At 44.2% G+C, this 27551-nt stretch overlaps 1 protein-coding gene across 1 annotated transcript in view; it reads left to right on the top strand.

Annotated features, from left to right (window-relative positions):
- The window catches only part of skia (v-ski avian sarcoma viral oncogene homolog a), an 84718-nt gene extending 57530 nt beyond the window's left edge, over positions 1-27188 (top strand). Inside the window, exons 2-7 of the mRNA XM_042003442.1 lie at positions 18238-18354; positions 18733-18848; positions 19303-19610; positions 19692-20020; positions 21340-21570; positions 23796-27188. Coding sequence (XP_041859376.1) covers positions 18238-18354; positions 18733-18848; positions 19303-19610; positions 19692-20020; positions 21340-21570; positions 23796-23963 — 1269 coding nt within the window. The 3' untranslated portion in view covers positions 23964-27188. The remainder of the gene's footprint in view (positions 1-18237; positions 18355-18732; positions 18849-19302; positions 19611-19691; positions 20021-21339; positions 21571-23795) is intronic.
- Positions 27189-27551: the final 363 nt, after the last annotated feature.

Genomic DNA, 27551 nt, shown 5'->3' with positions numbered 1-27551 from the left:
ACTCAGTCTGAAGATGCAAATCACGCCTGGAGCGAAGGAATGTCCAGATTCTCTATCAGGTCTCTGCAAAGTTTAAGGACTCCTTTGTAGCTCGCATGTTCAAGAAGCCGCTTGTGGTATTACAGAGAACTCTTTCTCTGGAGGGTGTGTAATGAAAGCGTCCAACCCCGCCTCGCTGCCCTCGTGGGCCGTCTCCTTTCTGAACATGTTTGCTGCAGCCGGCTCCCCTCAGGCTCGCTTACTGCATAACCAGTTATTTTAATTAAGACAGATTCCAGTGAGGAAAGAAGTGCAACACGCACACAACATGGAACCGCAACGCGTTGTTTTCCTTTGCTGTCCCAACTCTTCCTCCTCTCTTTTTGTGAAGTTGGAGTTGTTCCTCTGCAGCGTATGTTCGTCATGACCCAGCCTGCAGCCAGAGGAAGAGCAGCGACCTGCAGAGCTCGACCCAAAGCTGCTCTCCGAATGACCCCAGAGTTTTCTGACCTCCCTGTGAGCCACATGTTTTTTTTTCTTTTTCCTAAACCTTTCTTTGTTTTTTACGATGTCGTCACTTGGCTTGTCTGTTGTGTCTTTACCCCCACCCCCAACCTCCCAGAATGCAGCAGAACAACAAACCCAAATAGTGGCTATAAACTTCAGACTTGTTTATGGCCGGGGTCTGTTCGCTCACCTTCTGGTGAACTCCTCTAACAGACACAACTGTCCTCTCGTGTTGGAGCATAAAACAACACAACCCCAACTTCACCCTGCTCAACCTGCCCTGTGGATGACTTCAGCAGAGCACCACCCCTTATGTGTTTACCTTGCCCTCCGTTTACCCCGGTTTACCACCTCTTTTAATTTAGCTTATTTAACTGTCAAAGACCCATTATCTGTAAGTTTAGTCAACTTAATATTTGTTTACATGAAAATAATCAGGCTAGCTCAGGGGGCAGAGAAGGAGCTTGAAGCTGATTTGACTGTAACTAAAATAAATGTAGTTGCATCGAGTTGTTGCAGTCAGTTTCAGAGCAACCTTTTGAGATGCTGTCGCCATGACTACAGCATCCTCAGTGAAAATCACACCTGGATGTGGACGTCGTGTCGAGTTGGAGCCGATTAAAACGTCATTAGATGCGTTGATCAAACACCTTTAAAAAGCACTTTCAGGAGTGACGGATTTAGTCCTGTTTTATCATTTTTCTTTCTTTTATACAAAACCTGACTAATATAGCAGATTAACCTTTTTACTTTCTGATAGAAAATAAACAGAGTTTGCCAAAATCTGATGTAGTTTCTTCTTCACCCAGATCTGGTTTGGACCTGTACAGTAATCGTCCCGTTCCTCTTCCTCCTCTTCCTCCTCTCCCTCGCTGTGTCTGTTTGGGTTGGAGCGAGGCTGGTTTATTGAGATTTTAATCTACTCACCAGCCATCTGCCGCTGCCAATGGGCCTTGTAGCTCTGGGATTAAGTCCGCAGCAGTGCTGCACGTGAGACGTTCATCATGCACAGCGACACACACACGTCCATCCAAACACAACGAAAACAAGCGACACTTCCCACCCAGCAAACACTTCCATAACATGCACATGAATAGGTACAGACATGATGAGCGAAGCAAGAGTTGAGAACGATGGCCGAGCGACTCTCCACTGCCTGCAGCTAAAGGCTGTGATTACCATTTTATTACAGCATGTCATTATTCTGATGCTATCAATGGAAAGTAATTGGCCAACAATTGATTTACAACAACGCTCCCTCCAATGTGCCGGGCCTCAGGGAGCCTGTGGTGCTCATTGATTCGTCCATTCTGTCTGACTGGCTCTAACAAGGCTTTTACCTATCACACGCTGCACTACTGACCAAATCTGTGTGTATATATATATATATATATATATATATATATATATATATATATATATGTATATGTATATATGTGTATATATATATGTGTGTGTGTGTGTATTACAAGTAAATGTCTGTGAAAGTTAAGATATCATTACTCAGCCCTAATTTCTAGCCTAGCTAGGACTGAATCAAACCAAATCCGACCTGTTAGACCCACTTATGAATGAAAATGAACTATTTTTTGCTGCATTACTATTTTACCTTTTTAACCCAAGCAGCGTTCTACTGAGCTGGCATGTTTCCACAGGTTTGTGTCGCTGCCGGTAAATTCTTCTACAGACTGACTGGAGGAAGACTCCCATCTGGCTACAGGGCATGCAGAACATCATTAGTGCCAAGTGTCTGAAAGCTGTCGAAAACATTCCCATCACATCACAACTGGAGTGCTCACTAACAACCCAGACCATTATGCCTCCACTCCCTGAGTAGGCCAGCAGACAGAGTGCCCTGCAGACATGTGACCAGCCATTTTCTCTCACCTTCGTCATGTCTGTCATGAGTCTCTCACCTCCGGTCCATGTGACAGTTTCAGGACTTTTCCTGCTTCTCTCCCTGTAACACCTTTATCGATACAGCAGCAGATGGAGATCGCCATGCTGTCCACGTTGTGGGTTCAATCGTTCAAGTGTTAGCTGGAACTCCAGGCTGCTGGTTAATGACTTGTAATAGCTACAGTTTCCTGTTGCAGCATTACAGGAACATGGCTGCTGCCTCCTGTGTCAGACATCCCCAAGCTGCACCACTTAGGCTTGGGATGGCATGACCTAATGTCTCTCGCTGAAACACTTTTTCACCTTCCTGTCTGGCTGCTTCCATTTCCATATATGTCAGTTAATGTCTGTCTTTTTAGTGGTTTGGAATGAAATGTGAAATGCAGACATTTTACTACAAGCAGACCAGTGGAGGTAATATTAAAACAGCATTACATGCAGGGAGTGAAAGGAAAGCATCATACAAGACAGGTGCTGTAAATGGGAGAGCTTTTAGCCGTTCCTGTTTGCTCTGATGATACTCCTGCAGTATTCATTGTTTGGTAGCAGGTTACCACCGGCAGGTCAGGGCTGGCATCAGCTGCTCTGACAGCTGCATAGTGCTCTAAATGTGAAAAGAGGTGGAAGGACTATCTGAGCTAAAGTAGTTCTGCAGCCTCTATAAACAGGATGTGCTTTTTTTCTCTCCCCTGTTTGTGTTTGATTTGCTGTTAAGAGAGGAAGATATTTACCAGCAATTAGATGCTTTTGTAAAAGCATCCACCCATCATAAAATGTTTGGAAAAAGGTTCAAATACATATGTAAGCTGGTGAAATCCAGGTCTTCTTTGGCCCAGTCTTGGATTAAACTATGTTGAGAAAACAGATATTTAATAATTTAAATGACCCTTCCCATTCAAATTTAATGGGAAGGTGTTTTCAAACTTATGACTGGAACTGCATTTTTCCGTTGACTGAAGCCAACGGAATCACCAGAGTTTGGCGGTACAGCCTGTGGTCGTAACTCAATAGAAGAATTTTTCTAATAAACCTTGAGGAAGACAAAACAATTGCAGTGGACATCCACAAGAAGAAAACTTGGAATCCTCCTCTTCAGGAATTATTTGGGATAGTTAGAGTATTATATCTGGGAAGATGCTGGTTAGTGACTGGAGCTTATTAGAGTTAGCTGGCTCAGACCATACACACCTGGGTCATTTGAACCATTCCCCGCAATGTGCATCAAGCCAAGTCTACACTGCCTGGTCTGAAGCTAATAGGTTGCATGGTATCATCAGAGGCTGGTGATGTGGGCTATGTTTCAGATGATTTTAAGTCAGCAGAAGGAGCTGTCCTAACCCCAAACAAACAAACAAATAAATAAAAAACCTGCAGTGGATATCCACAAGAGGAAAATTGGGAAAGCTCTTCTTCAGGAATTGTTTTGAATGTCTGGGATATTGTATATCTGTTAATAGACCTATCAGCATGGAGACAGGGGTTTCCTCCCCCCCTGATGTGCACCAGTTCTTCTCAAAAACAAGAAAAAAAACACCACAAGCAAGTATATAAACTTTTTTGTGCATTTTTTTCCCACACATCTTCTAAGTGTACATTAAAGTGCGATGGAAAGCGTGTCCTGTAGAACATTTCAGCATGCTGCAGCTTCATATTTATAGCTCGGATCTAGACAGTTAACGCTCTCTGTCTCCCCACATAATGACACTTGAAGACCACAGCTTGCATCTCGGCGGGAATGAATGTGTAAGAGCTTGTTTCACCCATGTCAGATGATGGGCTCAGAGTGGTGCTGGTATTGACCCTGCATGTCTGCAAGTGCATTAATACAGCCATGCTTGGCCCACTTAACGCACAACTATAACAAACATGGCCGTCAATAGATACAGCCGCCTTTTTATGCAGCACAGGGAGCTGCTGTGTTGCTTGTGAGGGCCCAGTGTGTTCAGCGGTTTGTGTGAAAGGCAGGCAGGGCTTGTCAGACGATGGCCTGGTTAGGAGAGCGGTGGTGGCTAGTCGTGGTGTCTGAAACAGCTGACGGCCTGACCTAATCCTACCACACAGACAGGAAGGAAAAATAGTTCAGCCTCTGGCCAGCTTTCAAAGACTAGTTGGTTTGTGTAACGCGAGGGGTTGATGATTGGACAAGCTGCCAGATTTTCTGCAGAACAACACGGCTGAAGGGGAGTTTTATTATCTGCAACTGATGCTATCAGCCCTGATAATTTTCGAATCTGGTCAGAAATTAGATTTAGCGTTGATGTAATTTCAGATATTCTTAAAAGATTCAGAATTTCTTCTAGAACTTTATTATCTTAAAATTGAACAGAAAATATGGACCACTTAAGCAACATTTATATGCCGGGAAAATCTTTTAAGGCTGGTTTTGGATTGATAATCTAGGCAGCTAGGAACAATCACCCACATTGATGCTCAGCATTTGTAACTTACATTTTTAATGCAGGGGATTGTGCAGGTAGTGACCTGTCAACCCATTCTGGCGTCAGTCTGTTGATCCCACCACACCAGGCTTAAAGCAAGAGGAACCAGAGTCAGGATGCTTTGTCTGTCCTCGTGCAGCAGTTTGGGTAGAGCTCCAACAAAGTTTCACATGCTAAATTATAAATATTACTGTTCCCCCATGCAGCCATCCTCTGCCAACCTGAGCTGTAAACACATGGCTGAACTGGATAATCACACATATACTTATTCATATATTCTGAGCCAATGGCCTCCCTCGGCTCATTGTGTGGCTCATCCCTCCCCGAGGTGCTCCTGTTGAATGTGGTTCCAACAGGACCCCCTCCAGACTCGCCCCTTCCTTTATCCTCTAAAGCACCGCATCACCTTTGCTGTCTGGAGCGCTGCAGGCTTGTTTATGTGATGAACAACTCATTTGCAGCTGCTGAGTCACAACACACCACTGCATCTGCAAATTAGCATCCCATGGGTCTTTTTATTTATATAAGTTGCTGCATATTGGAAGCATCAAGTCGGCTGTAAAATTTATCTTACAAGTCCAGACTGCATCTCGGAAACCCTACGAATATTTTCACTTTATCTGAGCAGCTTTATATTTAATTAGCTTATACTCAGTATGCAGCATTTGTTATGAGCCACAGTCCATGTTCAGATGGAACATTTCTATGCAGCAGGTCATTAATATATATAGTTTTTAAAGGTGTAGTATTTAGCTATCCTAGAAATGGCTTCTGGGCAGCTTTCATCAATTTAGGGATTAATCTTATTGGTCTCGACATGGGGGCTGATTCTCCTGCTGCTCATGCTGGACAGGTCCTTGAGAAAAACAGAAACACCAAGACTGCGTGAACCTGGTGTTGGTCCATTGTGTACCTGTGGTACAAGACTGAAATACCAGACCAGATAAGTCCAAGCAATTCTGATATTCCAGGAGTTGAGGCCAAATGAGGGTTTATTTGGACCAACAGGTTTTATTATTTGTTGTTACTACAGCTGTAAGAAAAGTTATGTGGATTTGGTTTAAACTTCACCAAGCCCTAAACTGGACTTTAGTCAAAGACAGAGTAACACAAAAGTAAAAGAAGCCCTTTTTTCGTCTTGTCAGGCTGCGTTTCACCACAATATCCATGATGGTCCCGTGTGCAGCCTTATATAAGGCTTAGCCTGTCATAGTGGGACAAATGTAACCAGGACGAAACACTGTTGACAGTAACTCGCAGATGGCTTGGTGTACCATGTCTTACTCCGGCTCAGCTGATATTATCTGTAACGGAGGCAGATGTCAATGTCGTCCATGAGGTAGCATCTTTATCAGCCTCTGCCGTCCTCCTGCTTTAGGTGTCAGTGAGATAAAGAGGGCAAGAGAGAGCTTAGGACTGTAATTGGTGGTCTGTCCCAGTCACTGGTATCTCTAGGGACGAGGTTTTAGTCGGCATAATGATGCCTGTAAGATGAGAGGGGATTTGACTGCAAGCCCCCACCCTCTCCTAAATCCTCCTCATCCTCCTCTCTGACAGGACGATGCTTTCACGTCAGACCACAAGCTCAAGGACACATGACGTACTAAGACTTTGGCAAACCAATTATTAGTCGTGCTCCTGTCTCGTATAAAGAAGTCCATCCAGTTTAATCCATTAAATTAATAAAGTTGATGGAAAAACACATTTCAGATTGCAGAATGGCATAATTCCAGAGAATGTAAACCTGTGCCAGTCCGTTCGGATGGAAACCTCCTGCAGGAAGACGGCGGGTCAGGGAGGGCGTCTGGGTGCAGGCAGGCATCTGTCTGTAGCAGGCGGGTTTCCGGGACGGGCGCCTCTTTGCAGCTTCTGCTGCAGATTTGTGCCGTTTTTGTTGGTCTGTTAGCATTTGTGTGTGTGTAACGTAGTGCTGCTGAAACGAGCGTGTGCTTGCACAGCGCTCTTGGTGGGGTTGTCACATTTTAAGGCATGTGCTGCAGTCTGGACGTTGGTACCCAAAAATGCCTGCTGGTGTTCCAGTGCCCCGTAAGTAATACTTGGAAATCAAACTGTCGGTGTGTGTTTGTGTGTGTGCGTACACTTTCTTCCTTCACGCCAGCTGGCAGCAGTGTCCATGCCCTCACACACACACACACACCCTCCAGTGCTATTTATGTATTTGCTCAGCCATGTGACTTAACCCTTTCACAAACATCTCCAACCTTCGGGCAGCTTGCACGGTGAGCAGAAAAATGCCCTGCGCCCCACATTCCCCGAGCCGGCATGAACTCACAGCCGCACTTCTCCCCTCATTAACCATAATTCACATCTGGCCTCCTTTAAAACGGGGCAGCTTTTTTTGCATGGATGCAAGAAAAGATCCATCAGCAGATTCCTTCTGGCTCAGCGCGCCTCTCTGCAGCCGACCAACCAGGAAGCAGCACGTTTAAAAGGCCTTAAAAAAAACTCAGGACCTTTTCCCACAGGATCCACAGGATTCACCAGTCAGTCAGACTTCTGGAAATAGTTGCAAGCAGCTAGGAAGCTTTAAGGTTTCTTCATATTCTGAACTGTACATATCAACAAATACTCAATCCTCAAAAATCTTTCAGCATTTCTTGACCCTTTAAACCCTCTCATACTTATATCTGCAAATAACTAGAGTGTGCACATCTGTTTTATTTCTGTAAATATTTTATACCTTAGATCTTTTATTTATTATTTATTTCTATACTGCTCTCTCTGCACTGACACTGGGGATGGCTTAATCTCGTTGTACATGTGTATAATGACAATAAAAGGCATTCTATTCTATTCTATTCTATTCTATTTACTGGATTCTTCTTTATAAATGAGTCTAACGCTAACGGCTGCACAGCGTGTTCATCTTATCACTTGATATCAACATAATGTGCAAAACCACCACAATGATATGGAAAATGAAAAGCTATGGAAACATCCAGCTGTATTTACTTACCCTCCTCCTTCTCCTCTCCCTTCCCACCCCCATCTCCATCTCCAGTTTTCCATCTCTCCAACCGTCCAATCCCCGGTTTGCTCCGGCCGAGGAGAACTGGTCTCTCCTCATTCCCACGGAAAGAGTTGCCAAAGCAAATTTGGCGAGAGGAAGTGGAGACCCAGCTCCCTTCCCAAACCTCCCCAATCGCTTCCTTTTCCTTTACTTTCTCTCTCCGTGTGTGTGTGTGTGTGTGTGTGTGTATGTGTGTGCGTGTTTTTGTGTGCAAAGCTTTTGCACGGTCTCCGGGCAGCAGTCAGGAGGTCTGTGGTACAACTGGTTATTCCTACCCTCTGGTTTTCCATGCATGTCCCAGCTGGATGATTTTTATGTTCCTCTGTGTACAAAGCTCACAGCAGGTTGCAGAAAATGGCTTTTTAAGACCCATCAAACAGACTTTTGGTGGTCTAGCTGCAAACAAAGCTGCTGGTCTCTGCAGCCTTTTGGATTAACTGAGTTTATCTCAGAAATCATCAGTTTATTGTGGCTCTTTCTGTTTCCCCCCTTATTGCCTTTTTTCTGGCATCCTTGTGTGTTTTTGTGATGAGTTTTGGTATGTTTGTCCTTCTTTCCAGCTAAGCCTCTTTTCCACACGAGTCACGGTCTGCAGGTTGTTGAAGTTTAGCTCTCTGTGAGGATTTGAGTATTGTCAACCTATCATTTACCTTTTGCTGCTAATCTCACTAATTTTAACTCTGCATTCGGACTTTGGGTAATTTTGGTCCTAACAACTCACCATTCAGGCCAACTGTAAAGTCAAATCTATGGTCCAGGGGCCACAACTGGCCCACCAGAGGGTCTAATCCGGCCAGCAGTCTGAGTTTGGTAAATGTGAAAATGACATAGAAGATACAGTTCCTAACGTATCCATGTGAATTTGAGTTTCTGTCAGGAGGATGACTTGTTCTATCTTTTCTATCTTAATAGATCTGACCTCAGTTTGTATGAGGTGGGTCAGTTCAGGTGGTCAGGATCACTACACACACATGGAAATGAACACATTTGGTGGTTTATTAAATGTATTTTGTTTTTTTGTCGTTTGCTACAAACATTTGACGTTTAGCCGAGCTGGTTGCAGCAGCTCTGTGAGGGCCGTCTCTCTGGACTCTTCCTGGAAACAGAGACAACTGCAGAATTGCTGCCTTTAAGCAAAGAAAAAAAAAGAAAAAGAAAACAACCTCCAGTAAATGTTGCAAAGAGAATTGAAATGTCAGATTTGTTGTATGAGGCTGGTCTAGTGGGAAAACACTGGGAGATGCCAGGAGTGTAGGGAAGCTGCTCGGGGATAAATGATGGGTTATGTAAGGAGAGGTGGTACAGGCAGGTACTGCTGGGGCCTCCTTGCTATACACAACCACCTGATATAAGGTCTAAACATCTGCCTACCATCATGCATTTTTTGGCTGTGCAAACTCAACAAGTTGACACTTGTTCTTAATAATTCCAAAGTTTTTGGATAAACAGAGTTACTTATGTGCTGAGCACAGGAGAAACGATTCCATGCTACATCAAAGCGAATATTAGATGAGGTCATTTCAAGTCTAGTCAGCAAACGAGTTTATCCTGAAGACGAAGCTGCGCCTCAGCAAGTCTGCGAAGTCGTGAATAATAAGGATTTGATGCTTTGCAGTGCAGCTCTGCAGCAGCCTGACTGCGGGATGTAAAGTGTTTTTGCTATTTGCTTCGTTGAAGACAGAGGCTCTATTGTTCCGTGTGACTCCTCAGCCAAGGAGACGATGGTGGGATGAACTAGTTGCCAAAACTGGAGTTTTTCTATGTGTGTGTGTGTGTGTGTGTGTAGGCCACAAACACACAGTCGAGGAATCTCGCTCGAGCGAGCAGCGATGGTGCTTTTTATGTTCTCATCCAGCATGTTTGTCTGGGTGTTGGGCAGCACACACACACACACACAGACACGCTGAGTTAGACGGAGTAAATTACAGCTTGACTTCCTGATTAACATAAACAGGTGGTGAGAATTCATCTCTCCACCTTCCCAACGCAGCAGACAGGAAAACTCCTCCAGCCTCACGGTGTTTGAGGGGGGTCGAAAGCACCGCATGCGTCATGTTTGATTTAAGCTAATAAATTCAGCCCTGAACCTGAGCTGCACTTCAGATACTTGGCATGCGACATGTTGTCTGACACCTGTTTGTTTCCCGGTTTTTGTGGCCAGTGCTGTTTGAGGTGAGCCGAGCTCTCGTTTGGTCCCTCCCTCCTCTTGCAGGGCTCTGGGGGCCTCTCAGCAAGACATACAGGGAGGCCAAAGTCAGGTCACGGGCTGGGTGCGGCTCCATTCACCCGCCCGAGAGAAGAAAGAGCAAAGAAAACAGGTTGTTTGCCCTTTCATCTCCGGCCTAGTCTGGGTGGATGTGCACTTCTATAACCTGTTTAGCAACCAGACCTCTACAGGCTGATTTTTTCTGTGTGCCTGTGTGTGTGTTTCTTTTGCAGTGAAGAACATTTTAACGACACAGCGTGGCCGCTCAGTCATTCTGAAACACTTTAAAGATTACATCTCGACTGCGGTTGGACTTCTGGAGCTTTAACCACATTAGAAAAGTGGAGATCAGTTGAAATGCAGGTTTCAAGTAATGATACTTGAACAACCTTCATCCACCTGTGCAGCAGATTATAAGATGTGTTAAAAAGCAAGTTCCAAACACCTCTACCACTGCTTTTATTTTGCAGCCCACGAGGCTCGTGCTTCTAGAAGATGCTGTTATTTCATTGCGTTTTCTTCTCTGCAGCTGGAATCGTGCTTGTTTGCAGAGGACATCCTGTAATCTATGACACAGGAAATGCTCTCAGACAGATAGACAAAAAGAGCAGGGTGGATGGGTGGGTGAGGGTTTGGGGGAGGACAGCGAGAGGAGGGAGTGGTGGCAAAAAGAAACAAGGTGGTGGCGGAGTAGCAGAGGAAAATGACAGATTGCATCTAGAAGGAGACTGAGCGCTGCCCTGGTAAAGGCTCTCTGTCATCAGAGCAGCTTGTGGGATTTGGTGGACCTCCTCGTGTCACCACTGCAGGGTGTCTTCTTGTTTTTTCTCCCATCAGAAATTGCCTAATGTTCATATTCACCTTAGCTTCAGCTTATTTTCCCAGGACCAGTTTTTTCAGAAGGCAGTGACACCGGAAACCTGTCAGAGTTCAGCTACAACAGGGGAGCCCAAGTCCAGTCCTCAAGATCTACTATCCTGCAGCTTTTAGATGCATCCCTTCCCCAACACACTTGAATCAAATGACTAGCTCGTTACCAGCCTCTGCTGAGCTGAATGACATGTGGAGGGAGGTGTGTGGGAGAAGGGTTGCATCTAAAAGTTCCAGGATGATGTCAAGGACTGGACTGGGCTCCCCTGAGCTAGAATAAGCCTTCAGCTTTAACTCCAGTAGATCTTCATCTCACTGCTGCTGTCAGTGACATTTTACTCCTGACCATTGTGCCCACTCCCTCATACTTTTATCACAGTTAATAAATAAGTAGCAGCAATGTGAGATAATCATGGCTGAATAATGAAAATAAAAGCATTAATTCCATCTCTTTACACCCTTTTCTTTTTATCATCTTTTCTGTTTAGAAAGCTTTAAAAGCAAACTCACAAATATTTTCTAATGCTCATTTAGTCCATAAAGTTACTTTTCTCCATAAAAATGTGTAACAAAATCAAAGGTCAGTGACAGAAAAATTAAAAACTGTTTCTACTGGTATCACTTTACTAAAATCATTTTTCTCTGAATGAACCATTTATTTTACTGCTTTTAAAACTGCAGAAGTGGCTTTGTTTGATGCAGTGTTTCTCAATCCTGGTCCTCAGGGACCACTGCCCTGCATGTTTTACTTCTTTCCAACTCCACTATACCTGATTCAGATTAATTGAACTGCTTATAAATTTCTTTGCAAGCCTGATAACGAGCTATTCATTTGGGTCAGGTGCGTTAAAGATGGACACCTCTAAAACATGCATAGCAGTGACCAGGATTGAGAAACACTGCACTAGACCACTGATTAGGATAAGTAACGGAAGAAGAACCATAGAAGAAGACAGTACACATGTAGTTACCAGCAGTGAGGTCATCACTGGACCTGAGGCGGCGACGCATGAAGCGGACGTACGTATTACATACGAAAGGGACACTTCTGAGCCAGTTTCCCTAATGAATGAGTCTACCACAGGTCTAAGTGGTTTCCAGTCTTTCTCCTGGAAGCCCTCCACTGTCATCTACGTTGAAGGCTGGCTCCAACGGCTGCGTAGTCCAGAATGATCAAGCATCTACAAACTGCACATTTGGCCCATCCGGCTACATTTTCATTTGAGTTGTATCAAGCTCATCATCACACTTATTATGCTCCACATCCTCGAGGCTGAAATGTATCATGATTCTTCCTTTCATTGATACGCCTCATCAATGAAACAAAACTTATATCTCTCTGTAGCTTGTTGAGTAAACGCTCCCTCAGACTGGAAACTGTTGGGACTTCTGCACCTTTGCAGTTCTGTTTGGATTTCCTGCAATCCTATAACACACACATCCTACGTGTCTGTGTGCGGACCTGCGATAATCCAGAATACATTATGTGCTATTACTTTGCACACATACAAGTATGATTTTCACACCCACAGGGATCTTTGGCACCCCCCCTTGGTCGGGCAGGGATCACTTGAAGGTCAGCACAGTGAAAGTGGTAGTTTCGCTTCCCCAGTTTTAAGCCTCCTCATGAGGCAGGTCAGGTGGAAGTGCACCACATTGTGGTCTAATGCACACTCATTTGAATTCAAGACTTAAGGGAAATGTTTTGAAATAAAGCATTTTTCTTCCACAAATGTCAAAAACCACCTTCATTTTCAGCAGCTAGAAGGTATTTTATCCACAAACTTCCTTTTTTGTCTTCATGTGACAAACAGCAGTGGTTTGCAGGCACAGGAACCTGAAGTTGTGAAGGTTTTCAAAAGGTAAAGACAGACTCCAACCGAGAATTACCCCACCCATCCTGTTCTGCAACAGACAGCCTTTCTAACAGACATGTACACCCGGACACGTGCTCACTCATGAGCCCTGCACAGGGGCCCCCGACAGCAGCTGAGATGTGCCTGAATCTCGCCCTGTTCCCACATATGCTGCCCCATGACTTCATGCTTTGTGAGTTTCTCATACAGGGGATATTCCTGACTGCCATGTGTGAAGCAAGGCGATGTAAATTAGCATCTGACACATTCAGAGATTCACTACCGATATGTGGTGCCATTGTTTGACTGATGTGATGCCAACAAACAGAGCAGCTCTCAGACCACAGGGTGTTGCTCCGAGGATTGAACCATATCTGAGTTTTAATAAAAAGGCCGACATGGTAACAGAGAGAAGATGGTGGGAGGTGTGATGTTCTCTGTGTGAGGTGTTGGAGACTATGTCCACGGTGCAGTCTGGACTTGTCCAACGCACCTCGGCTAATCATAAAGCCTTATCTTAGAAGTGTGACATCCTGTCTATGCTATGTAATCCACACCGGATGGTAAAGGGATGGGCTGCAAGGTGCATGAGTATGTGTGTTAGCCCAGGTGTTTCATTTGCAGAAGGCTTGTTGTTAGCCAGAGTCCTATCAGGAGAGTGCTGTCAAGTCCGCAATAAAAGTCTCTCGCTCGCCTCTCGGTCATGGTCTTGGTCTGTGCACGTGTCTTATCGCAGGAGGATTTCTCAGGTTTGCATGTCACAGACCCCCATTTGATAATGTTTAATCCCAGGAACCTTTGCAGAAAGATATCATGCCCTGTAATCGGATCATTTAGTCAAATTACGCCACTTCCCCTGAAACCAGGCCTCAGGCCCCAGAGAACCAGTTCCACTGACACTGTTTAATGGGAATTCCCAAGCCGGCTGTTTGCCTCACGTCTCACAGTCCCACTGCTCAGTAATCTAGACATGCAGATTTCTCTCTCCCTGAGGCCCCCCGACGCTGAGCGCCGCATGCTCAGCTGCCAGTTTCGCCCTGGCGCTCTCCTCCAACCAACATCACTGGGACCGGATCTGGTGGAGAGCCGCAGCGTTGGCAACTAGTAATCCACGAGACGAGGACTGGCACGTGGCTCGGAGACTCAGCCCAGAGCCAGCGTGCTCTGTGTGTGTGTGTGTGTGTGTGATCAGCTACACTATGGGCTAGCCACTTGCTTCCAGCCCTCCAGCACAGAGATATGTAGGGCAAATCCCATCATCACTAGATAACCCACAAACATCTCCCTTTGGTACTTTCTACTTGTGATAAACATCAGTTACACATGATGCAATGAAAAGGAAGAAATTCTTAAATCTTAAAAATTATTTAATCAAATAATATTTTTGCTCCTTTTCCCGCTTTGTTTGGGGTTGTTGGTGTTTAGTTGGCATTTTGATGAATTCTTTAGAGCATGGAGATCAAACTAAAGTTGGGAAAATGCTTGTTTTGTGGGGGTGGAGTTTTTTCGTAAGCCAGATCTTAAAGCTCCAGTGTAAACAGCCACCCGGTGGCAGAAATGCAACACAACACCCTCGTCTATCAGTTTAATAGTGTAAGTTTTTGTGAATGTAAGAATAACGTTTTCTTAGAAGAAGAAAAAGTGAAGGCAAATGGTTAATAAAATATATATTAAAAAACTCCACTCATGTTTTGAAGACTGATTAAGACATCAGGAAAAATGGAAAGATTAAAATGAGGTGACTGACTAGTTTTTTTCCTACATCTGATATAATATGTCAGATATTCCCAGAAGTAATTCCTGATAATCTCCATTTACTCTTCTGGATATCCCAGCAGTTGTTTTTTCTTTTCTTTTGGGGTTTGTTATCAGTTAGAGAATTAGCAACCTCGCCGCTACTGCCACCTTCTGGAGGCAATACAGTTGAGTTTATTCCCCTAAATTCAGGTTGATATTTTTTATTCACATCATTGCTGTTAGGTTGTTGATCATTGAATCCTTGTGAATCGATGTATTGTTACACCCCTGATAGTTAGGTAGCAACTGGAGATCAACACTGGCTGCATTAGAGGCGCACTATGGCCGATTAATCAAAGATACACAAGGAGATCATTGGAGGAAGGGAGGAAAAGGGACAGAGCAGGAGATAAGACAAGAGTCAACACTATGCTGACTTTTACTGACTGGAGAGATTTTAGAGGAGAGACAGGATGCAAGACGGATGCCAAGTCTGCCTTTAATAGGACGTAACCCACAGAGAAAACTGGACAAAGTTCGGTAGTGTGTCTCATTTCAAGCAACAGTTAAATTTGGTCCTTGTTGGAAAAGGAACATTGAGAGGATTTTGTTATTTGGCATTTTCATGAAGCATGTATGAATAAATACAGTAATCTGAACTAGTAATCTGGATTATTTCCCCCAAAAATTTTGACTAGTGGAAATTTTATTTTTCTGGTAACCAAAAAAGATCTACCAGTAAATCAAATCAAATTTGGGCTCCTGGTTTTATTAATGAAACTCAGAATAAAAATGTTTTCAAGTTACAAGCCAATAAGGATTCGTTTTAATCTACTTTTTAAAAAAAGGAAAATAACAAGTCAGTACTTCCAGAAACAGGTTTATCCATGTTAATTTGTTCCCACATGACTTGAATGCACCACCAGTCGCCCACTTGGCAGCTGGCTAAGGGTCGTCTCACTAAATTGTCAATGAACTGAAAATGCACTCAGTAGTGTCAGACAGACCAATAACCGCCTGAGTGTGTGTGTGTGTGTGTGTGTGTGTGCCAGTGGACGTGTCTGGTAGCTGGTCGTGCTGGCTTGTTTAAATTTAGGCGTGCTGTTGACTTTGTGTGTTATGTATGTGTCTTTCTATTTCTGGGGAAGTTACTGAGTTCACACACACACACACACACACACACACACACACACACACAAACAACCCCAGCTATGTGTCACACACTTGTCACACACAGGATCCAGTGCAGATAGGTGTGTTTGCTCATGGGCAGCCAAGAGAAGAGGCAAGAGGTGATTGGGCCAGTGTGTGTGCCAATGTGTGTGTCAGTCTGTCACACACTGATACACCCATACAGACAGACAAGCTGGGGTTTGTTTCCGTCCCCCCACCTCCTCCACCATCATCCTCCCGCCCTGTTAGGCTAGCTTTGTGGTGATGACATCAGCCTCTCCAAGCTGTGTCTGTCACAAACTGCCGTACACACCAGAAAGAGAAACTTTTAAAGGATACAAGCTAGGGCTGCTCGATTATGGAAAAATGAAAAAAATGACGATTGTTTTGATTGAAATTGAGATCTCGATTATTTAACACAATTAGAGAAAGAGAGAGTGTGTGTTCTGGGGCCGGGGGGGGGGGGGGGGGGGGGGTAATACAGACTAGTTTCTTTCCACCACGTCCCCATAGCTATAGTTTGTCTCAGACCAGCAGCTACGTTCTGCCCAGTGTGATCTGGAAAGAAATAGTCTGGAGACATTTTGTTTTCACATTGAAAACCACATCAATAAAATGTAGCGTGACATTTCTATACGGTGCGGCTTGACCACAGGTCCGTGGCGATGGCGAAACATTGGACTGTAGCCACGTCCTTCACACCACCCTCACCACCCTCATTATACAGGACAGGAGAGACACTCCACTAACATGGTGTCAACATGGCAGTGATGCCGTGATGTTGATGAGTTTCTTAAATCCCAGGTTGTTCACTGTGTTAACTGAGGAAAAAAGTTCTCTTTGTTTATAACATATAACATAACATATAGCAGTGGGAGGAGTCTGCAGCAGTGGGAGGAGTCTGCAGTTGTGGGAGGAGTCTGCAGCAGTGGGAGGAGTCTGCAGTTGTGGGAGGAGTCTGCAGCAGAGCGCTGCAATGCCAGTGCCGCTCGATTTGCAACTGAAAACAGCACAAGAGGAAACTGCTAATGACAAAAAAAATTGGATCATTTCATTTTTATGATCGTTGAAAAACAAGATCGTAATTGTGATTAAAATTCAGCCCTAATGCAAAACCCAATAAAGTGTTAAAAAATGTGACTTTTTCTCAGAACCAGATGGATTTTAGCTTCTGTTAAGCAGGACCAAAGCTTGAGGAAACGCATGGTTACTGCTGTTTGATGTGTTTCATGCGTTCCGGGTCATGTGCTGGGATGGAGGTCACATGTTGTGTTGATGTTGACTGAAGTTGATTTCTACCCTGTGGGGCTCTCTTGCTCTTGTTTTGTCTCTTGAGGATCTTCCTCAGGAATCATCATGCTGCTGCAGCGTGCAGGCTGAAACACAGTCGGACGAGCCTCCCGTTGCAGGTGCTGATTTGTAGCGGGGTTAGATGCTTCTCTCTGCGGAGCATTTTGGTGGCGCGTCACGCTTTGCCGCATGTCTGTGTAATCAGAGCCACTTCTGCAGGGAAGCGGCGTGGCTAGACGACAGCAGCTGTCCTCGCCCTGCTCACAGCTCCGTGGCTTTCAATGACTTTTGTGTCCTTCTTTGACCGACTGTTAAATGAGTCTGTGATGCAGGAGAATGCTGCTGCCTTTACATACTGGTGGCCTTTAAGTGAAAATAGATGATTGACAGTATATACACCCCTGATAACTATCCTCCATTTTCTGCTGCTATTCGGGACTGGGTCATGAGCAGGGGTCCTTACACCTTCTTGTCCTTAGCTACCTCCTCCAGTTCCTCTGGAGATACCTGTACTCAGACCATCTCAGCCGTCTCCTCTTAATGTGCAGTCTCTGTTCTGAGCTCCTTCTAGATGATCGCTAACTCCTGACCTCTTGTTTGGCAAGTTTTAGATGTTTCCTGCTGCAGCACACCTGATTCAAATCAAATGGACCCAACAGCTTATTGTCACATTCTCCAACCACCCGAGTCAGGTGTGCTGCAGCAGGGAAACATCTACAACCTGCCGGACACTGGTCCAGGAGGTCCAGAGGTGGTGCCCCCTGATTTAGCTTCCCAATTCCCTTAGGTTGAGTCCAGACACCCTTCAGGTGAAACATTATTTACGTCAATCTCCACTTTACCTACCTCCATGAACAAAATCTTGAGATACATAATCTTACTTCCAGCCTAGAGAGAACAATTCATCCTTCCATTAAAAAACAGGTCTTACACTCATTTACAGGCTCAGATTTTTATTTTCAGGGTCTATGTCTTTCAATGTTCACAAAAGACATTATTTTCTCCTACTGGACATAAATGCAGCACATCATATCTATCTTTATAAGGCCCCATCCAAGTGCCCCCTTCTCTTATTGGTCAGCCTGACTTTGCTCCTTGTTCTCTGCTCTTTGTTAACACAACAAGGTGCTAATGTCCGTGGGTTTTATGATCGTGTCATCAAGTCAAGAAAAAGCTGTAAAAAAACAAACTCAAATTTATCTTAAGTTTTAACATTATCGCTTTAAATGAAACCATCTACTTTTCTTTCAGGGGTCTGATCCAATCCCAATGAAAAGGTCCAAACATGAAGACGTCCCATCACAATCCCCCCTGGCTGACAAAGAGAAGCAGCATGACTGGTTACAGTCCCTCTCCGCCTCCAGCAAGGTTGGTGTTGCTAAGCTTTGTCATCTTAATTCTTGAAGATCTTCTCAGAACCAAAAGAAATGCCTTCTGTTGGGACTGAGCTCAGGAAGAAGATGCATGTGATGATGATGATTTAGATGCAATGTCATGTGATGCTGTATGAAAGATTTCAGATGACAACACTTAAGTTACGGAGAACGTAACTGTAGATGCCACGAGCCTGGCAAGGGGGCGAAACCATATACACTCCTAATAAAATGATAAATAAAAATCCATTCCCCTAAAAAAATCTAGTGTCTTCTACAATTACTTTTTATACTCAAACACTACGACTACTGAGTGCATTGAATGAAATTTCTTTACCTGTAAGTCATTGTGAGAAATATTGTCTTCTTTCAGGGGATTAACTGCATCCAGCCCAGACAGAGACCCTCAGCTTTTAGACCTTGGTCCCCTCACATCTCTGCTAGTGATAAGGAGCCCTCCAGTCATCCCCTGGCCCTGCTGAGAGACAGGTGAGCCAAGGAAGACCAGTCAAATCCACCAGCACAGATGATAGCTGCTTTGTTCTGCTGAATATGCCAGCTCCCAGCCTGCACTCTCTCACTTGTCTGGGTGGGCTGGTGTCACATGGGTCAGTTCTGACTGTACCACAGCCTCCCACACTCCACCATTCACACACATTTGACACACTCATGCTGTGGGCACCCACTTGGCATGGTAATGTCAGTGCAGGCTGTTCCATATCACTACTGATCTGGCCCAGTTTCTCCTGAAGTGGGAGGAAAGAGCTGCAGGCAGCTTTATTTCAGGGTTTCTATACCCTGATTGGCACAAGTTGTCCAGATCATTGTGCATTGTGGGAGTGTCTGTCTGCGTTAACTGCACACGCAGGATTCAGGATTCAGGATTCAACCTGCATCAGATAAGCACGACACACACAGATTAACCATCTACTTTCTTTTTTAGCTTCTACAGTTATAAGAGTCTGGAGAATGCAGTGGCCCCCAATGTCGCCCTCACACCACTGCCAGTGGGGAAGGTGGGTCCCATGTCCCCATCGGTGCCTGGTACCTCCCACCCAAGTGGAGGTGAACCCCCAGCTGAGGGCACCAACCCTCATTCAAGGCCTCGCAAGAGAAGAGCTACAGAGGAGCTCCCGCCCCTGGCACCAGAGGTCCCCTGTCCTCCGTCCGCCACAGCCAGCAAGCTGCCGCCACCTCCTCAGGACGACAAGGACTCTGAGGTGGAGATCGAAGTGGAGAGCCGCGACGAATGTAAGTGCACACCTTCATACCTCTATCAGTGAATTTATAGCCCTTCATGTAATTTCTCACACGCCTGCTCCCTCCTTCCAGTCACTTCGTCCCTGTCCTCCCTGTCGTCACCATCCTTCACCTCGTCCAGCAGCTCAGCCAAGGATTTGAGCTCACCGGGCATCCAGGGGCCCGTCTGTACCGTCACGTCAGCCGAATGCCCTACCCCCGCTGCTGCACCTGTCACAGCCACCGTCACCCCACCAGAGCTGGGCCTGGAGTCGGAGCTGGAGAGCCTGAGGCAGGCGCTGGACAGTGGACTGGACTCTAAAGAATCCAAGGAGAAGTTTCTGCATGAGATCGTTAAAATGAGAGTGAAGCAAGAAGAGAAGCTGGGATCAGCTCTGCAGGCCAAACGCAGCCTCCAGCAGGTAGGCTCCCATTCAGATCACCTACCAACAGGATCAGCTGGTTAAGCAGAGTTAAGTGTGTTTTCTGTTTCAGAGGCTTTACCAATCAGTCTAGTACGAGTGGTGGAAGCTAAGCTAAGCGTTTACGCCCATAAGATTTCACGGTTTGTAAGGAAACCTAAGCCACATAAGATTTTACCAACTGGAAGCTAACCTATGGATTTACGTACAAGAGATTTTACAATCTAGAAGCTAAACTAAGGGTTAACACACAAACACACACACACACACACACACACACACACACACACACACACACACAAGATTTTTACCATTGTAAGATAAATGGGGTGAATTGTTTGTCTGTAATTGCACAGAAAACATACATGCATATAAATACATGTTTAATTCAGCTGGACACAAAAGTATGAACCTCAAACTGAAGTCAGACTGTAGCATTGCACCAGTAGACAAGGCATACTCATTATATTTGCATAGTTTACGTAGTAGTTACACTTTGATTTGAGCCACTATTGACTCAAAGAGTGGAAACCCCAGATAAAAACAAACGTTTCTCTTTCACTCTTCAAATGATGACGGGGACATTTAGCAAAGTTGGCAAACTGAGACAACAGCTTGAACTTTGGCTGAAGTGTATTTTAGGTCCTCCTCGCTGTCCACGCATGAGCTGGCCAGTGATGACAATGAGAGCGGATGTTGCTACAAAGGGAAAGGACAGACTTCCATTTTTATTTTTGGAATTGGACTGAAGATGAGAAAACGCCCATGAAGGAGTCGGTGAAGAAAAGGAGCTTCCACTTTCACGTTCTAGCAGAGCAGATGCACTTTAAAATAAATGCTATACTTCTGCCTGTTTTAGCTGAATGAGCCCCAGCTGACAGGGCTGAGAGGGGAATGTGTAGCGGGTGTGATGAGGCTTGTTTCTTTTCAGTCTTTCTGTGGAACCAACAAAGCCTGATGACAGACAATTTAGTCCCAACCACGAGGTTCCCATGAGAAGTGATGGGCGTGTTACCACAACACATAACATGTTCGCACTCACTCAGTGATTCGGAGGAAGGAAGCGTAACTTCTGTCAGCCCACACACTGACCTCAGCCCTGACTTGGCTCAGTAGAAACACTCACACGGACACTGTTGCAACAGGTCTCTGCTCCCAGGTGTCAACAGCCCAGAAACAAAGCCCAACAGAAGGATCTGCAGCTGTTACATAATCATGGAACCGCATAGTGGTTCTGCAACTTTTCAGTGTGTTAATCAGTGAAATAAGTAGCACCTTCAGATATTTCACCTGTAACTTCTGAAATCTTCTCTTTAAAGGAGTTGGAGTTCCTGCGGGTGGCGAAGAAAGAGAAGCTGCGGGAGGCCACAGAGGCAAAGCGCAACCTGAGGAAGGAGATCGAGCGTCTGCGAGCCGAGAGCGAGAAGAAGATGAAGGAGGCAAACGAGTCACGGATCCGTCTGAAGAGGGAACTGGAGCACGCCCGACAGCTGAGGGTCTGCGATAAAGGCTGCGAGGCTGGACGTCTCCGTGCAAAGTACTCCGCACAGGTTAGTTATCTGGGTCTAACGTGATGAATAATCTGCCCTCACTTCTCTTCCTAGCAGCCAGACTTTGTTGTAATCTTTTAAAATTGTCTTTAGCAATCGTCCTGCGGCTTTTTTAAGGTCTTTCAGAAGGTTTTGTACCAGACCATTTTCATTTAACACTCATCTATAAATCTCTTAAGCAAAAAAATAAAGAAAAAGAGGCTCCTAACTCAAGGGATGAACCAGTGTTTTGTCGACACATAACAGGCAACTTGGTAACGAACCAGTTTTAAACTGGATTTTTAGTTTAATCTTTGAAAACCAGCCAAGGTCAGACAGAAAACAGGATTTCAGCAGCAGCGAGGTGACTGCCAAACAGCTGTTAGCTGGAAACTTGGCTTATCTCAACATGAAAAATATCTATAGCAGATGAACAGGACCTGAAATCCAGCAAAACTCTGAACCAGGACTTGAGAGATGCATATGGACCTTCTGCTGATCCATCTACTGTTGGCCAAAACCTCATCAAATATTGTCTCCATGGAAACGTGGCTGTCAAGAAGCTGTTCAGGGAAACCGGGAGACAAGGCTGAAGTATGTCACATGAGAACTGGACTGAAGATCAGTGGGAACAGGTCTGATGGATGGACGGATCCTCTCCAGAACCTGGACATCAACTGAAGCGGTGTGGGATCATCTGGACAGAGAACGAAACAAAAGGCAGAAACATCCAAGCTTTGGGAAGTCTGGAGAACGGTTCCTGAAGACTACTTAGGACATCTTGTCTAATAGGGCTCAGACTGTGTTGCTGAGCTCTGTATAGAGAATAAATCTGAGCATGAATGAACCCAAACGGACAAACTTGCACATCATCAACTTGGTCAAATGTGATGAGATCGTAGACGACTGTATCGACTCTTTCAGTGAATGCTGTTTCACTGTCTCAGACACTCTCAGGGAAAGCAGAGAAGGCAATAAGGAAAAACACATTTCCTCTTCTCCAGTCAGAAGTAAATGGGTGTAGCCCTGAGTGCAGAGAGTAAGATAACCGCCCTCCCCCCCTTCAAGAAGAAACAGGAAGAGACGTCAGCTTCCCTGAGGCACCATGGGAAATGCAGATTAGACTAAACAAGAGGGAGGTTGTGCTCTCCAGCTGCATCTGCGTCCCTCCCTGCAGAGGCTGCAGCCGTCTGAGGAAGGCTGGCATTAAGATGAGACGTTTTCCGTGCAGACAGGAGGAAAAACTGTTGGCTCAGTGATCTCATTATGCTAACAAGGCCAGCTGCTTTAAGACATGAGCTGGCTGCTACCAGAGAGTAAAATGAAATCTAGAAAGATCCTTTTTGGACCGTGACAGAATACAGATCATAATCCAGATCTTTCCCCTGAAATACACGTGAGGACTGAAAAAACAATGCTGTCTAATATTGGCACAGTTTGGCCTTCAGTTATAATATCTGACAAATCGGAGGCACACATGTTAGTATTTTTGTATACATCTGTACCATATAGTCAGAACTGATTTTCTGAAAAATGAAGCTTATTATCAGCCGTATAATAACATGGCATCAGTGATGGGACGGGACAGGTGGGTGCTGTGCTCCATATTACCATTCATACGTTTTTTGCTGTTTAGTTGAATTATTTGTATAACTCCAAATCTTAACCAGCCATCCCAATCCACTGTTAACGATGCCGTCCGATTAAATCAAATGCGTTAAAATTCTCATTAGTCTGATTCATTGTGTTCATATAAAGGCAACACATAGAAAGTTGCCTGACTAAACAAACCATCATCTTGCAGTAATTCCCCATCCTGAGCTGCATGAGGCGACAGTGGAGCGGAAAGGTCCTTTTTAACAGGAAGAAACTTCCACCAGAACCAGAAACAGCCAGATCAGCCATCTGCTTCGATTGGTTGGAGGTGGAGAAGACAGGAAGCAGAGGTCAGCAAGGGCTGCAGCTCTGAGCCAGGTGCTGGTTCATCCCTTTAGTCAGACGCCTTCTTAAGCCTGAAGGATTCAGAGATCAGTGTTAAGGGGTTTAACAGACAAACAAACACATTCCTCTGACAATGTTCTGGTACAGGGCTCAGGTAGAAGGACCGGGCTGGAAAGGAGTGAAAAAGCAGCTGAAGTCCAAAGAAAGTGGAGCTGATTAGAAGTAAAACATGCGCTGAAGCTCGAGACTTTGGTTCAGTTCTGTGAGTTGATGTAAACAGCTGATTCCTGCTGCGTGTTTTCTAGATCGAAGACCTTCAGATGAAGCTGCAGCACGCAGAGGCCGACCGCGAGCAGCTGAGAGCCGACCTGCTGCAGGAGCGGGAGGCCAGGGAGCACCTGGAGAAGGTGGTGAGGGAGCTTCAGCAGCAGCTCTGGCCCAAATCTGCCAGCAAAGATTGTGCTGACAACTAGACCAGCAGCACAACCACCCCCTCCTCCTTATCAGCATCATCCCACAGGACATCTTATGCCAATTTCAGACCATTAAACACGCCCAGGAGTCCCTTACACCTACCCCCAGAACACACTTACAAAGAAAAAACTCTCCTTCCCACCAGAGACAGAGATATTACAAGGAGCTGCCTCCTCCAGGCCCAGTAAGAGTCTAGTGAGTGGTTCCCTTGGAGAAGGACCGGAAATGTGCTGCTAAATCCAGCACCGGCTCCTTCCTCATTCCCAGAACTGAAAACTGGATCACAACAGAACAAGATGTGGAACACAGAGTGCAGCTGTTTCCCTCACCGGGAAATTAGGCGAGACTTTTCAGACTCCTTATATTAGCCGTAGAGCTGGTGGGAGGAGTTATCAGCGGTGCGACCAGGAGGGCGGGGCTTACACAGGGCATCACCCCCCCCCCCCCCCCCCCCCCACATGTGTCATGCCACGGCATAGACGCAGGGTTCTGGACACATTATAAGCTATTTAAGAGCCTACATAGCGATATGTTAAAAAAAAAAAAAAAAAGGTTTCTTTGTTCTTCTGTGCTGTTGAAGTTAAAAAAAAACAAAACAAAAAAAAAAAACAGAAATAAATAAGATTAATAAAAAATGCAAATGGACTTCCCATAATACCACCGGGGTTTGTTGTGTTTTCCAGGGGTCCATCGCAGTCCACCAAAGGAGTCAAACATCTTTTCCTCATAATTTTATTTTCTAAAAATCATTGAAATTTGAGGTTTTTAACAGGGATGGAAGTTAAAGGCACCTTTTTTAGCGAGCACTTGTTTTGGATGATCAGTAATCGTGTCCATCAGTTTCTCACACACTGTATTTTCTTATTTTTAAAACATTTTGGGTCAAAACCCAGAAGTTTCTAATCTTCAAAAAAAAAAAAAAAAGAGTGAATTCTCCAGATGTGAGCTTGTTCTTGTGTTTTTTATCTTAATTTTTGAGCAACGGATAGCTTGTTTTTTCTCCAACGGACATCATCTGTGAAGAGGAAGTGGGCTGGATGGGCACTCTTGTCAATAAACACAAAAATGTTCATTTTAATTAAATTAAGGTATGTAAATATGAACATGGGTTTTCTCTTTTTGTACTTTACAATAATGAATCGCACTTTGTCATAACAAAATACTGTTGTAATGCATTGTACTCCCACTATTATGTTTAAATCCTTCTTTATTACCATCTTATACACAACGGCTGCCATATAAACCCTGTAGGCATTTTGTTGATTATACGCCAATAAATACTGTTGTTCTGTTTTTCTTATGGCAAATTATTGTAAATAAACAGAAAGAAGATGATCTAGATATTGCTTGCTGATGCAGTTTGGGGGGTTTTGTTTGGAGAAAAAAGTGTTGAGCTGTTAGGGGAAAACGAACAAAAAGTCCGAGCGGAGGCCGTGAATCTGCCGCCGCACAGTGGGTACAATGCAGTCAGAATGTATATTGTGTTAATGCTTTTTTTTTTTAGCTTTGGTTGATGTTTTAAATGTGGAGATATTTGATTGCTTGCTTATGTTCACTTTCTTTCCCAAATAGAAAAACTCATATTTTTCATTGTGCATGAATTTTGAGAAAGTTTGCCAGACCTATAGTCAGTTATCGGGCATTGATTGAGACTGTACATGTAAGGGTTTTTATGTGTTATGCAATATAAAGCAACACTTCTTATTTAGCAGAGGAAACTGATTTAAAAAAAATAGCAAAAAGCTGTATTTTGTTTTTAATAAAAAAAAAAAAAAGGAAAAAGGAAAAAAAAAAGAAAAAAAATTCAGGTCTGCATAAAAAACTAAAAAATCTATATGTGATGCTGGACAACCTCAAGTGCCTGGATGTGGGCGAAAGGTTTCCAGAGTAGGAAAACTATTGATGAAGCTGTCAGGGCCGGGGGTGGGCCAAGGGGGGCTTCTGAACAGTTCCCTGTTTGCAGGCCCGTCTCTGCAGCTCTTTTAATCAGTATTCATAAAACTAACCAGTTTACAAATATTTTTTCTTCTTCAATGCAGAGAACAATTGAACATAGCAAAGATGCTTTTTTTTCTTTATTTGGAAATCAATGATATGCATGTTCAGACAATTTTTATAGAATAATTGTTACTATTAGTTGTATATAAACTGTTTATGCCCAGTTTGCTGACTTGACGGGAGGCAGACAGGATGAAGACGGCATCGCGCCTAATGCCCGTTTTTTCTTATCCGAAATTACCGACTTGGCCCGCTGAACGACCTTCGCGCCTGTCGCGTCTGCAGACCTAAATTGGTACATTTTCTAGTCGTTTTTATCCTCAGAAGAAGTAATAACATGTGTAGTTTATGTTACTCACAGTTTTCTATAAAAGATGGGAGGCGGCAACAACATTTGGCTCTTTGTGCCCCCCGTGCAAAAAGAAAAAAAGCTGTTTAAACGATGTCTTGTTTTCTAAAGGAAAATCATTTTGCTAAATAATGGGCGATAAAGCAGCAATAACAGTCCATATTAATACACAAAATACTAGCCAGTGTGAAGATTTGAATAAGAATTTACAAATGTAAATATGTTTGTTTTTTCATTTACAATATTGTATAATTTATGTACATGGTGTTTTCCTTTTCAAAAATATCTTTTCTTACATTAGCAGTTTTTTTTTAAGTTTGTGTTTTGACTAAAATGCTTCAGAGACAGTTGATGCAGTACGTAAGAGAATATTCCCAACATAAACATGTTAGCCTATTTCCTCTCTTTCTTTCTTTTTTTTTTACTGTGCATTCTTCAAATGACTTATGTTTGTCACAAGTTCATACATATGTTATTGTATACCAGACCTGCAGCATGGATCACACACACATACATGACTATGCCATGTTGCGGATTGTTTCCCCGTCATACTCCTGTCTCATTTTAGCCCTCTGCTGCTGCTAATACTATATACGGTAATAGAATATTTTTTATGTAAGAGGCAAGCTTTCCCATTTATTATTGCTACATATACAGTATTGGAAAACCGCTCCGCTTATTCATCTATTTCCCCATTTTCCTTCATCTTTACGCATTTGTCCTCCTCAAATGACACCGTTCCCTTCTCTGACACGGACTATATTGTAAAGTAAAGGACTTTATGAGATTATGTTTGAAAATAGCTATGCTTATATACTGCAGTGACTGAATGTACAGTGTATAGATGCATTACCAGAAATAAAGTTGTTTGTCCAGACTGAATGGCCCAGATTCCTCATTTTGCTGTCTGTTCTGCAAAAACTACACTATGGGAGGGTATGGAAGTGTTGAATTAATTTTTCACCAAGATCTTATATTGCTGATGGAGAGTCCGACCACTGCACAATTCCTTCTCCTGCACATCCCAAAGATCCTCCATGGGGTTCAGGTCTGGACTCTGTGGTGGCCAATCCATGTGTGGACATGATGTCTCCTGTTCCCTGAACCACTCTTTCACAGTCTGAGCCCCATAAAACCTCACACTGAGCCATCAGGGAAGATGGAATAACCTGCTCATTCAGTAGATTCAGGTATCAGCTGACCTTATTCTTTGGACACATAATGTTGCTAAACCTAGACC

Source organism: Melanotaenia boesemani, chromosome 13 (assembly GCF_017639745.1).
Source record: "Melanotaenia boesemani isolate fMelBoe1 chromosome 13, fMelBoe1.pri, whole genome shotgun sequence".
NCBI classification, from domain to species: domain Eukaryota; kingdom Metazoa; phylum Chordata; class Actinopteri; order Atheriniformes; family Melanotaeniidae; genus Melanotaenia; species Melanotaenia boesemani.
This window is presented reverse-complemented; position numbering and strand designations above follow the sequence as displayed.